This window comes from Lynx canadensis, chromosome F1 (genome assembly GCF_007474595.2).
Source record: "Lynx canadensis isolate LIC74 chromosome F1, mLynCan4.pri.v2, whole genome shotgun sequence".
In the NCBI taxonomy this organism is placed as follows: Eukaryota; Metazoa; Chordata; class Mammalia; order Carnivora; family Felidae; genus Lynx; species Lynx canadensis.
The window spans coordinates 5,981,965-5,995,433 of NC_044319.2; the positions used below are offsets into that span (position 1 = coordinate 5,981,965).

General features: G+C 44.2%; 1 protein-coding gene across 4 annotated transcripts in view; it reads left to right on the forward strand.

Moving 5' to 3' along the window:
• Window positions 1-1,731: 1,731 nt before the first annotated feature.
• AKT3 (AKT serine/threonine kinase 3) overlaps window positions 1,732-13,469 on the forward strand; it is a 314,820-nt gene continuing 303,082 nt past the window's right edge. For 2 of the 4 annotated variants that reach the window (XM_030302257.1, XM_030302261.1), the window contains exons 1-2: window positions 1,732-1,959; window positions 12,827-12,984. In XM_030302257.1, the coding sequence (XP_030158117.1) occupies window positions 12,939-12,984 (46 nt within the window). In that variant the 5' untranslated portion in view covers window positions 1,732-1,959; window positions 12,827-12,938. Of the gene's footprint in view, window positions 1,960-8,589; window positions 8,688-10,573; window positions 10,598-12,826; window positions 12,985-13,469 lie in introns of those variants that run through there. The other 2 variants (XM_030302260.1, XM_030302258.1) reach the window with 2 other exon arrangements.

Below are 13,469 nucleotides of genomic sequence, written 5' to 3' on the forward strand. Positions count from 1 at the left end.
GAGAAGTGGGTTGGGTTACTATAGAACAAAATTCTGACCCAATATTGTGTCTTACAGGAAGAAATCTCTAACAGAATCATTTTGCAGATGGGGACTGTTAGAGGTCTGATAATTATGGCAATAAATGGCGTCCATTTTACACCCTGAAACTGGATTAAGGATCAGTCTATTATCTGTTAATCAGTTCTTGATGTGTTGGGAAACATGGGGAAAATTGAGGACTTTTTTCCGTGGGGTGGATTGCGTATCTTAAAAAGGCAAATTTTATTCTAGAATCGTCGGGGAAAGGTTTCCCTCGCAAACGAAGAAAATTGGCCCACCTCCCCCCTTTTTCTTCTTCTTACGTTTTAGACTCTTGTCCACACATAGTATACAAGAAGCACTACCCTCACAATGTTGTCTGGCCATGGAAAAGCAGAGAAGGAAGTGCACGTCAGGAGGAATCCTTCACGCCAGAAGCACTAGTAAGAATCTTGCACTGGGAGAAACAGGTACATCAACAAGGCTAGAGCCACGTGGTGAAACAATACGGATTTTTCAAAGTGTTCCAGAGGCGACAGAACATGGTGTCAGAAAAAATAAACTTCCTTTGTAACTTTATGGACTGTTGCATGGGAAACTATGGCCATCTTGCAAAACTGGTGTCTCCACTGCAAATATTCTCACGAGCCATGAAGTTCAAAGGAAAGAAATGGTATCTTCTTCGTAGTGAATGCAGTACATCATGGCTTCCCCAAAGTCAACGAAAACTAGTATCCCTAAAAAGGGTGTCATTTTAAGAGTGAATTCCGATGCCAGGGCCAGCTGTCCTCCCGGTGCGGTCACGACTGCGGCCCGGAGCGCGGGGCCGGCTCTCCCGAGAGGTGTTCTCGGGCCGGGCGGCCAGGTCTCCCGGGAGGGTCGGGGAGGGCCGGGCGCTCGGGACCGAGCACCGGGGCGCCGAGGGTGGGGTCCGCTCGCCGCCCGCTCCCGGCACCCGGGCTCCCCTCCGCACCGGGCACCGCCCACCTCCCCGGGGCGGCAGCGGCGGCGGCGGGGGGCAGCGGGCAGCGGGCCTCGGGGGCCGCCGCGGGCCACGAGGGCGCGGGGAGAGCCAAAACTTCCCGCCCAGGAGCGCCGGCCCCCGCTGCCGGCTCCGCCGGGCTGGGGGGATGTTCTCGCGAGAGGAGAGGGGGCGCGGGGCGCCGCGGCTTTGGGGGGCGCGGGGAAGCCTGCGGACGAGGGCGCGGCAGGGAGGGGAGCAGAGGCGGCGGGCAGGGCCGGGGACGCGGGGAAGCCGCTCCCGCCAGTCGCCGAGAGCCAGCCCCTGACGTCAGGAGTTTTCCTCAAAGTCAACAACAAGCCCCGCGGCGGCGGCGGCGGCGGCGGCGGCGGCGGCGGCGGCGAGAAGCGATCGGCGGCGGCGGCGGCCGGGGAGGGAGGAAGGAGGGGGCGGGGAGGCGGCGGGGTCCCCGGGCGAGGCGCGGCCCCCGAGAGGAGGCCGCAGACCCCCGACCCGCGCCGGGCGCGCCCCAGGGCCCGGAGCCTCCGCCCGCCGCCGCCTAGCCGGCGTGACCCGGCCCCCGCCCGAGCGGTGTTTTCTGGTGATGAATTGAATTTGTAGCCGATATCCGATTCCCATGTAGAGTCTCCGCCTCCTCCTCCCCCCCGCCGCCGCCCTCCCTCCGCCCTCCCCTCCCGCCGCCGCCGCCGCCGCCGCCGCCGCCGCCGCCTCCCGCTCCAGCTCCGCGGCCCGGCCCGGCCGGCTCCCTCCTCCCTCCCCTGCAGCCTTCGCCTGCCCTCCCGCCGGCCGCACCGGGCTCCAGGGGGGCCAGAGGCTCTGCGGGGTGGGGGGAGGACAGGAGGGGAGGAGGAGGGAGGGGGGACCCCCGAGTCGCCCCCTCTCCTCCCCCCGCCCCCCCGGCTCCATCCTCCGCCGCCGCCCGAGCAGCTGCGGGGCCGCCGCCGCCGCCTTTGCAGGTAACAGCCACCGCCCCCCCTCCCCCCGCTCGCCCCCTCCCCGCCTGGCCTCCGCTCTCTCCGGGCCCCCGGCCCCGGGCCTCCTTCGGGCGGGGGGGGGGGGGGAGGTGGGGGCGTCTCGGTTGTCACCGCGCCGGGGGCGTGGGCGGGTGCCGGGTCACCAGAGGCTCGGGTGTGGGTGTGGGTGGGGAGGCCGGGGGATGCCCGGCGCCGCTGACACCGGCACCCCCTCACTTTCCGGGGGAAGCTGGGGGGCGGCGGCGCGCGCGGGGGGCCGGGGAGGGTGTTCCCGGCCTAGCGGTATCGGCCGCGTCTGCGCTGCCCCGGCCCTGGCGCCTCCAGTCCCTGCGCAGCGCCCGCTCCCTGCCGGCCCCGGCCGCGCGGCGTGAGGAGGGGGCGCCGCCCGGGCGGGGGCGGCGGGCTTATATAACGCGGGGAGCGCCCGTGCCGGCGTGTTTGGGTTGGGGGGAGGGGGCCGTCTGCCGCGCTCCCCGGCGCGGGGGCTGTCTGCGCGCGCGGGGTGGGGTGCGGGCGAGGATGCACCGGCGTCCCCCGGGGTCTCCTTCCTCCCCACCCTCCCCTGCTGCCGGCGCGCAGGAAGAGACGGCCCTGAGGGGGAGGTGGGGGTGTGTGTGGGAGGTGGGTAACGTGCTCGTCTGTGTTTTTAATAGTAGTGGGGTTTTAATCCGCTTGGGAGTTGTGTGCTAAGAATAGAAATGTGCGGAAGATGCTGGGTTTGGCGGATCCAGTGATGCTGTCGCTGCCGGCGGCGGCGGCGGCGGCGGCGGCTCTGTGGCTGCAAGTAAACAAACCAGCCTCTTCCTCGTCCACCTCCTCCTCCTGCGCATCGGTCTGCATCAGCCATGATGCTGGCTGGGCCCTCGGAGCCCAAAGTTGAAGCCTGGCTGGTCGCGGTGCTCACCCTGATTCCCAGGCGGGGGTCACTCCCTGTTCGGGATTCCCCGGGGATCTTCGTTTAGGCTGGATTGAGTCTCTTTGGGGCCAGGTCTTCAATACCGATATTTACTGTTTATCTTCTGAAAGCTGAGGAAAGGCTTAACCATGAGGGTAGGGTAGGTAGGATGCTCCCATTTCTTGCATCAAGAGAACGTTATGAAAATAAAACCCAACTCATTTCACCAGTGTGGTAATTGGTTGAGAGCCCAGTAGTTTGTAATAGATGACGTTTCAAATAGAAAATCAACAGCGAGACCTACGTGTCTATATTGATTAAGTAGTACTGTCAATAAAGTGTTTATGCTTTATTAGTTCACCTTGTAGCTAAAAGATGTGAAATGATGACTTTTGGCAGTTAATATCTTGCCAACTGCCTCAAGTCTTCAAGCTAGGTATGTGTTCCATATTTGGTAAGGCATGGTCATTTTATATCTTTTAGTAGACTGTAAATTACTAGAAAACCCCTGGGTTTTGTCTTTGGTGGAAACTCATTAAATTAGGTTATACGTTGTTAGGAAATAATTGGAAAAGCCAAAGCTTTAAGAGTCCTGTAAACATGGTTTAGGAAAGTTTGTTTTCAGAACTTCAGTATCATAGCAAAATACGTGTAAATGAATGTGAATATTCCAGGAGTTGGTTGTCTAAAACACACACCCATTCAAGAAGCGCTTGTCTAAAACATGAAAATACTTCTTATTAAGGTATCCAATTTTGAGTAAATGGCCAGCTTTCTAAGGTGAATGCCCAATAATTTGGGCGATCTGTATCAGGACTGTAGATTTTTTTTTTACCTTTGCCAACACATGATCTTGACTTTCCAAGTTTACCAAGGACACTGTATTTGAAGACCTGCTTTTTGTTTTTTTCTCACTAGGGTTGACCCCAATATCTTTAATTGGCTTGAGCTTCTAATTTTAAAGTGAGGGAGTGCATGTGTCACATGAATGAGACAACACTGGAATTTAGATGAATGTAGAGTTACAGTTTTCAGTTGTATGTTTGTGGTATGTGTTTGTAGTAGTAAGGTTTCCTACAGCATTTAAAAAATATCTAAAGTAATCCTATAAAAAAAACCCCAAAAACTTAGGAAACTATTATTTGCATCCATTTTACCCCCTACACTTAGTCTTTCTGTAATGATTACTTTAGTGAGTTGTTTTCCAACTTAAAAATTTTTGGTTTGGGGCGCCTGGGTGGCGCAGTCGGTTGAGCGTCCGACTTCAGCCAGGTCGCGATCTCGCGGTCCGTGAGTTCGAGCCCCGCGTCGGGCTCTGGGCTGATGGCTCAGAGCCTGGAGCCTGTTTCCGATTCTGTGTCTCCCTCTCTCTCTGCCCCTCCCCCATTCATGCTCTGTCTCTCTCTGTCCCAAAAATAAATAAACGTTGAAAAAAAAAATTAAAAAAAAAATTTTTTGGTTTGACATTGCCTCCTAGTTTAAGTTGTGTGTGTGAAGGTACTTAAGGGTTCAGCTTTGGACTTTTTGGTCCATGTAATTTTATAGCTGTAAAAGATTTTAAATAAGATTTCATTCATTCCTCCAACAAATTATTAGAGTGTGAACTGTGTTGCTAGGGGGGCTCCTTTGATTATGAACTTTTCTTATTTACATTTCGTTTAGAAGATTACTACCATTAGAAAGAGAATTTGTTTTCAGAATCATTGTAAATCTAAACATGTTTTGGTTAAACATATCCTAGGACAAATGTACTTAGCATAATGGAGTCTTGTGCAAAGTAGGGATTTAAGATTTTTTTAAGCCCTAGGTTTTGATTTAAACATATGAGGGACTTTATTTCTTAAAAATTTCAGTGGAAATTTCCAACTATTTGGGTTTCTTTTAAAAAGAGGAACCTGTTTTACAAATTGATTTTGTGGAAGTTTACAGTTGGCTTAAATTTTGCATATTTTTGTGAAAAGATAACTACACTTTCTTTTCATCACTTTCTTTTCACTTTCTTTTATCACTTTCTTTAATCTTCACACTTTTCAGTTCAAGAATTCACCCTTGAGAAGATAAGGCAATTATTGTTAAGGACATGTTAATTGGATTTTTAGCATGATTGGATAGGATCTTGTCTGTATAATGTGATTAAGTTTGAAGCATTAAAAAATATTTGATTTACAAGACTTTGTATTTGAATAAGATAAGAGGCAGGACAGAAAAGTAAACCATTTCATTTGTTTTGAGCAAGTCAGTCTTAATTTGACTCGCAGTTTTGTTTTTCTCAATATATGTTAGTGCACATAATGAATTTTTGTAGATTTGTGTTAGAATGTGTAAGTCATTCCAAGTTGGTCAGTTTTTGACTCCAGATTTTCAGGAGTGTGCATTGTTTTTCTAATCCTGGTTTCAGACAGCGTGCGCTTCTCTGTAGTCACCTGGAGGTTAGCCCTGGGTCACGTGATGTTAACTGAAAACTTTATCACTGTCTTTCATGTATGACAGATAGAGTTAGGTTAGGTTTAGAGTCAGTGCTGCTGGTGCCTTGGTGAGAACTTGCTACGTGCCGGGCGCTGTTCCGTGTGTCCGCTTGTTTAGGCTTCACGACAGCCCCTGCTACACTTTTGAAAGTGGTTTTCATAAGAGAAAACACATACTAGTCCGGTATGATGAAAATCCATTTCAGTGGAACTCTCCTTATTCTGAAACACTTTTTTCCTTCATTTTTTTCCTAAGTTGCTGGTACCTGTCCTTAGACTTCATGGTGACATACTCAACTTTGATAACGCATACAGTACAGTAATTTCCACTGAAATCATGTTAGTATAGTAAAACAAAGTATACCGATAGATCCATAACATTCTCTCTCGCATAGGTTATGTCAGAGGCCAGGTTAAATGCCACAGATGTTTACATATAATACCATAGCACCGTAAACACATTTCCTTTGTCAGGTGATTGTCAAATAGTTGTTGATAGATAATATATGTTTCTTGACCTGTAGATTTGCTTTTTGGTTGTCTTCTCAATATTGTCTTGATATTCATTCATCACCAGCAGCAGCCAGTTCACATTTTGTAAATGGGTATATTTTGCTAATCTTCCGAGGAAAAAGTAAAATGACTTACTAGAAGAAGTCTCTAGAAGATGTTCAAGTGAGGAATTTTCTCTCTTGTGTTAATTACGAAAGCCTCTGACTCTGGGAGACTGGAGATGGGATGGGGAGGAAGATGGTCTTTTGCCAGTATTGGAGTTCAGTCCAGTTTTTGTTTAAGTGGAATTTGGTGTTTGATCTTCCCAGCTACATAGGAGCCTTTTGAAGACAGGAACTGTGTATAATCATGATAGTGTCACCTAAGATGCCATCTGTAAGCCAGGTGGATACTCAGTGGATTTGAACTTGAAGAATCCTAACTCGTAGCTCTGGAAGAGCTGTGAAGCTATTTATGTTCATCTAATGCTACACTTTTATTTTAATGGCTAAGAAAACGGAAGCACAGAGAATTAAAGGACCTCATATAGCATCACCCTGGGTGGGGCAGAGTTGGGAACAGGGACCCCAGTTTCTGGGCCTGCCCAGTGTTTTCTAATGAGCCATTGTGATGAACTTTGTTATGGGATCCCATACCACGGGGTATGATCTTAGATCGTTTTTACATATGCAGTGGAAAAGTGTGGCCAGCCATGAAACTGAAATTCTTTCAGTGGCAACCCTCAATCTGTTTCTGTTCTATTATACGTGACTTCACCTATGACAAGCCACACCTCATGTAAGAAAAGTGGGGAGATCGTTTGTCAATAGCTTATTCTGTGCGTTAGCTGGACCAAAGGAATCCAGTGGGCATTTTCCTAGTTGTTTCAAAGCAGGATATTAAATACAGCACCTAGCACAAATTGCTTTTTTATTTGGTCAGTAATGGACGGGTTGGTTGAAATGGCATTCAGATGCCTGAAAAACTGGGGTAAGGAAGAAGGGGAAAACGCTCTACATTTTTGTGTATATATTTAAAAGTTGATGAAGTTGATTTTTAAGAGTTGGCACTTTGAAAGAACTGAAATTTTGTGTGAAAGTTGGAAATCTGATGCTTCTTCAGGTATTTTCCTCTAGGGTGAGACAGTGAAGGGATCTATACACAGAGTTTTAAGAAAATCCACAAAGTTTGTTATTGTACTCTGCAGAGAGGAAAGGATCCAAGATACATAGTTTGTGTGGCTCGCTTTCCCCATATGATACGTTTTTTTTTAACAGGATAATGACTCTGAAGTGGGACAGACCTGCTGAGAGTTATTTGAAGTGCAGAGCAAGTTGCCTTGAATTTCCTTTCCATTTCAGTATTTTTCCTTTCCCTGAAATCCTTTAAAAGTTTGATATGATCTTATGAATTTATTATGGCATATGTTAGTTTCACCTATTTCTTGAAATCAGTAGATAGCATGGAGTTGTTCTATGATTACCCTTGACAATCATTTGTATTTCAGTGTAGTAATATTCTGTTGAATTTGAACGTGAGATGTCCTTCATTAATTCAGTTTGGCTAGGCATATCTAAAGAATATAAAAAATTGCGGTGCAGAGCAAGTACGTCCTACGTAGTGTTATAGCCAAGTATACAGTTTAGAGAAAGTTGTATTATAGGTAGTATTGTGGCTTTAAACTTAGGAATTAACCTGTGAATCTTGTTCTAATTTGTAAAGAATAAAATTGGCTGGCGTGCATTTTAACTTTATGTCAACCTTCTAGTCTTCTGTTGTTATAATTTCCTCTGTGATGCCACAGTTATATTTAGTTTTGAATTTATTGGAAAACCTTGTGCTCTCCTGGACTTTTGAAAAAGAATTTGATAACAGAAAAAAATGTTGGAGCGATTCACAGATGTTACCCATACTTCTGAGACTTGGCATTGGGTTACTTGGTAGAAGGTGTCGCACAATGAAAGAAGACTGGAATGGCAGGCAGTCACTCTTGGTGCTATCACTTATCTTGTTATGGTAACAGCGAGGAAATAACGTCCTCGGTTTTGATTGGTCGCAGTTTTCCTGGGCTCACAATTGTAGTGGAATAGCTGTTGCATAGATTCGTTTTTAGTCAAAATGGGGTAATATATGTATGTGAAAGCACTCTGATAACAAACTGTTGTGTGGAAGAGATTTTTAAATTCTCTGTTTTGCTTCCCTCCCTGTATGCCCAGTGCAGTCCTTGTCACAGCGCATGCAGTCAGTACCTGTTTACGGACTGAATGTGTGCAGGCTGTGTGTTTTTTCCTCGAATGGCATTTTATTTATTTATGTTTTTAATTTTGAGAGAGGCAGAGACCCATCGAGTGGGGGAGGGGCAGAGAGAGAGAGGGAGAGAGGATCCCAAGCAGGCTCAGCACTGTCAGCGCAGAGCCTGATGTGGGGCTTGAACTCATGAAACCGTGAGATTGTGACCTGAGCCAAAAACAAGAGTTAGACGCTTAATCGACTGAGCCACCCAGGTGCCCCGTGAGTGATATTTTAAAAAGATGTTTGAAGAAGTTTAATTATCGTTTAAGACTGAATGGTGTGTTGCCATAAGTAAACCAGTATCTTTTAAAAGTTGTTATAAATATCATTAAGAGAATATGCCATTCTTTCTCTTTTTTCCTTCCACAATAGATAATTTTGGGGCAGTGTTAATGCTTAATTGTTTGGGAGTTGAAACTTGACTTCATTTCAACAAAAAGTATCCAAGAATGTGGAGAAACGTGCTAGTCCTCACAATTAGCGGACGTCTATAGCAAACGTACTTTAATGAATAAGGAAGAGTATTTCTTGTGATTTTAATTATATTCCATAACATTTGAGTTCAGGTTTGTTTTTAAGATGACTTAATACCATTCTCTCTGTTGACTTACAATATTAGTTTGCTTAGCGTGTTCTTTATTAGTTATGCAAAGCTGTATCTTCTCTCTTTCATTCATGCACTCTTTCATTCATCCTGTATTTGTTGAGCATCTCTTATGTGCCAGGCACTGTCAGATTGCTTTACTAAATAATAATAATGCTGTTGAATGAGATACAAGATGTGAAAATGTTTTGTAAATTGTGAAGTGATATCCAAATGCAGTTATCAAATTTGCAAATAGTTTTGAATGAAAAGTACCTTTAGTGTAACTGCTTTGTGTGAATTGTAAATTGAATCTGCCAAGAATTTTGTATGATTTTTTTTTTAAGAATAGACAAAATTAGAATATTCAGCAATGAAATATTTAGTGCAACAAGCTTACAAGAAAAAGAAACCAAATTTTGTCTCTTAGAGCTCATTGGGTAGAACACAGTTCTGGAGAAGTTGGGACCGTAGGAGGAGGTGGAGTTCATGTCCAGCTCATTGCTCATCATTTTGCAGAATAATGTTTTTGGCAACACGGAACACTGAGTGGGAGAGTTAGATGACTTGGTTGCAAGAGCCTTGCCACTGTAAGGAAATTAAATCAAAGAATATGGTTTACTGCTTAAGAGTCAGTAGCATTGTGTTTATGCACACGAGATAGCATTTATTTCTAGCCTATTGGTCGTAACTCTGGAGTAGTATATGTTTGAATGTCTTCTAAGTTATTTTCATAGAATGTGTCGTTTTAGCTGGGAGTCCCAGGAGCACCTTTAAAGCTGAATATTACGATTACGGGTAGAATTTGGTAACATTTTAAGATGCAAATGGATAAAGCCATTTCTATAATGTGGGTTTACTGGTCCTGATGACGATTATAAATTTTGTCCTGTCGATTTAGCATACATTTAAGCAGTTTAATCGAAATGCATAAGCACTGATAAACATTTTTATCACAAAAGCTAGTTTTTTGAAAGTTTCATTATAAAACAAAATTCATTGATTTGGGTTGACCTGGATATTTCCATATATTGTTTTGTACTGAAGGGGCAGTGCTAGTGGAAAGAACATGTGCCTGGTTCTCTGGTGTCTTGGTTCCCTCAGAAAGCAGCTGTGTGACCTTGGGCAAGTCGCTTCATCCATCTGTACTCTGTTTCCTCAACTATAAAATGAAGGTCCTTTCCTCCTTTGAACTCCCAACAATGAAATGTCAACTTAAAAAGTGCAATGAATTTTGAAAATACTTTTGTTTTTTAGTGTTCTTTGCAAGGGTGTTGTGATGCAGATTATTTTAATGGAAAGGGATATGTTTTATATATGTTTATTGGATATGTATTATTTTTTGGTTATTATTGAATGTTGACCTCTGATCTGACCCCTGATCTCTTCCATTTCCAATTCCAAGAATATTGAGGTAGGAGGGTTTTTTGTTTTGTTTTGTTTTTAACCCAAATTATATCATTTTGCAGTCAGAAAGCAAGAATGGCTTCAATAGATATGAGGCCCCTTGCTACAAGTATTGCCAAAGAGAAGGTCTGTAGTGCAGCTCTTCTAAAGTCATCGTTTTGCACTAGTGCTCCCAATATTTAATTTTTTTGTAATTATTTATGTAGTATAAAGAACTAACCCTTTTCAGTTATCCAGTTCTGGATTATGTAGCCAATTTTCAGAAAGTTACATAAATCAAATTAAAATGATGTTTGGATTCTTTACTGAAGGCCTTTGTTTTTGTTTTGTTTTTTGCCCGTTTTTTAGTGGCGAAATGAATCTTGTCTTGAGTGATGTGGCCATTTCTCAAAGTGTGCCCCCGTGGATATCAGTACATGCTGCTAAAGAAAAAAAAAAAAGAGCCCTGTGTGTTCAATAAATTTAGGATTTGCTGAGATAATTAAGGTTATACATACTTTATATCTTTAATATGTTAATAGTGATGTTTTAATTTTTTTTTTAATGTTTGTTTATTTTTGAGAGAGAGACAGAGCGTGAGTGGGGGAAGGACAGAGAGAGGAGACACAGAATCTGAAGCAGGTTCCAGGCTCCGAGCTGTCAGCACAGAGCCTGACGTGGGGCTCGAACTCAGGGACTGTGAGTTCATGACCTGAGCCAAAGTCGGGCACTTAACCGACTGAACCACCCAGGTGCCCCAATAGTGATGTTTTAAGAGAAAGATATGGCTTGTGGAATTTTCCAAACTTACTTGGCCAGAGAATTTTTTTCTCTTTTCATCTTTTTTTCTTAATTTTTTTGGAATTTCGTTTAGTATTGTTTCAAACATATCTTGGCAAAATACACTCAGATTCTAATATCCCTTTGGACTCTCTGTAGTATGAGATCCAATGACTACGGGGACAGTCTTGGCCTTACCTGTAGGTGCTGAGGGTACCTGTTGGAGTGATTTTCTATTCAGCCACACAAACTTTGTCAGGGTTTGATTCCTGACTCAGTCTTGATTCCTGACTGTGAAAGGAGTAGGCTTTCCACTTAATTTGCATTGGGAAAGGGGTTGTAGTTCAGTCCAGTACCAGTGAGGGAGTCTAACCTTGAACTTACTGCTATGCACTATTTATCAAAACCCAGTCTGAGAAAGTAGTGTAGTTATATAGTCCATCTATCCATTTTTCTGGTTACCTAATATTTATGCCTAAATTTATCTAAAATTATGTTTCTGGACCATATAAATGCTCATGTAGCTGGACCACAGTTTTTGGTCCCTTTCTGTGGAAACATAATTTTTAAGCTTATTTATTTATTTTGAGAGGGGGAGAGGCAGAGAGAGAGGGAGGGAGAGAGAGAATCCCAAGCAGGCTCTGCACTATCAGCACGGATCCTGACTCTGGGCTCGAACTCACCAACTGTGAGATCATGACATGAGTCAAAATCAAGTGTCAGACGCTTAACCGACTGAGCCACCCCCGGTGCCCCTCTGTGGAACTATTTTTAACTCAGCTTTATCTTGGCGTTTTCCTCTTTTAGGTTGAGGGGGACAATAAGTAAAACTCATTAGTGTACGTATCAGAGTATTTTTGAAGACTTTGTTACCCTGCAAGCTATCTTATAAAGACCCATGGGATAAATTTCAGATTTTTATTCCAGGAAAAATTGTGTTCCCTCTGAAGCAACTTCTTTTTCTCTTTTTAAAAATATTCATGGATACTGTAAATACTGAAACCGACGGTGTTTCCTTATTTGCATCGCTTCCTGAAAGCTTTCTGCTAAATTTGTGGCCCATCTTTTACAGATATGTAGGCTTCTACTCTGGCTTCTTTTTGTCTTAAGGCAGTATAGTTTCTGCAGGCTCTGGGGTCGGCCATATTGGCTCCATCCTTGAGGAGCTCTGTTGGATTCAGGCAAGCTGCTGAATTCCGTGAGCCCCAGTTTCCTCTTCTGTGAAATGGAGTTAATGGTACCCTCCTAGGGCTACTGTGAGGCTTACCTAAGGGTAATGGACGTAAGCACTTGTTCTTGACACATCTCAAGTACTCCGTACTTTTTTCCACTTTCATGTTCCCCATGTTTCACCTCGTCTGCTTTTAAAGATAATTGATTATATATTATTTGTAATATTTTATTCACAATCTAAAAATTCACTGTAATCTAATTTTGTAATCTAAAATATTTCTTGGAGCAAGACAGACCAACCATACCTAAGTGTTGGTTTCTTAGCATGTTGTATTTTGCATAAAATATAGCAATTAAAAACATTCACAATTGCTTTGCCATAAATATTCCTAAATTTACAGAGATTTTGAAACTAGATGTACACGAGAGTTTACTTTTAGTCCACTTCACTTTCATTTTCTTCCCTTTTCACTTCAGACACACAGCCCCACAAACAGATTTTCTGTGTTATTTGTATAGGTGGGTCAGTGGTTTCTGAAGGCATTTTTTTACTACAGCCTCTTAAGTTAAAAGTTTCACTATCGTTTGAAATCTGTCACAAGACCAGGGAAGCACGTTCATGGTAGAACTATTTAATAAATAAGTTCCCCAGTTTGAGGAGTTAGATTTTTATGTGAGGTCAGGCCAGTTGAAGACATTTACAAAGAATTAGTTGTTTGTTATTGCTGTATGAGTTGCAAGAATGGAAAAAAAAGAAATTCTTTCTTCAATACTTCCTTCCAGGCTGAGTCATCACTAGAGAGTGGGAAGGGCAGCAGCAGCAGAGAATCCAAACCCCAAAGCTGATATCACAAAGTACCATTTCTCCAAGTTGGGGGCTCAGAGGGGAGCCATCATGAGCGATGTCACCATCGTGAAAGAAGGTTGGGTTCAGAAGAGGGGTAAGTGTTCAACAAAGCTGCACATAATGTGGTTGGTAAGTGTGCGAATGGTTGGTGGTGTCCTGGAAGTTGATATTTTTCCTGACGCTGTTAACAAAGTAAACGGACATACTACATCCAGGAAGAGAGAAATGATATTTAACATATGTGTTAGGAATTTGCTTGTTATGTAGGGATTCTAAGTAATTCCTGATTTTGATCCTTATTGCAGTTCTGAACATTTGGCTCTCTGGGATGTTGTGTGCTTGCATGTTACAGAAAGTTCCTGTTGGATTTTTCTGTGCTGTCCACAGCAACTCTGCAATCCAGAGGGATGTCTGTAGGACGATTTAATAATCTAGAAAAGTGTCTAACTTGTATGCATTTAAAGACATGTAAATTTATATTAAGCCGGTTTGGGTGAAAGCAGGGGAAGGGCTTCTAGGGTTAAAGGGGAAAGAGCTCACCCACAAACTTCTGGCTTCAGCAACCCTGTAAGTTAGGTG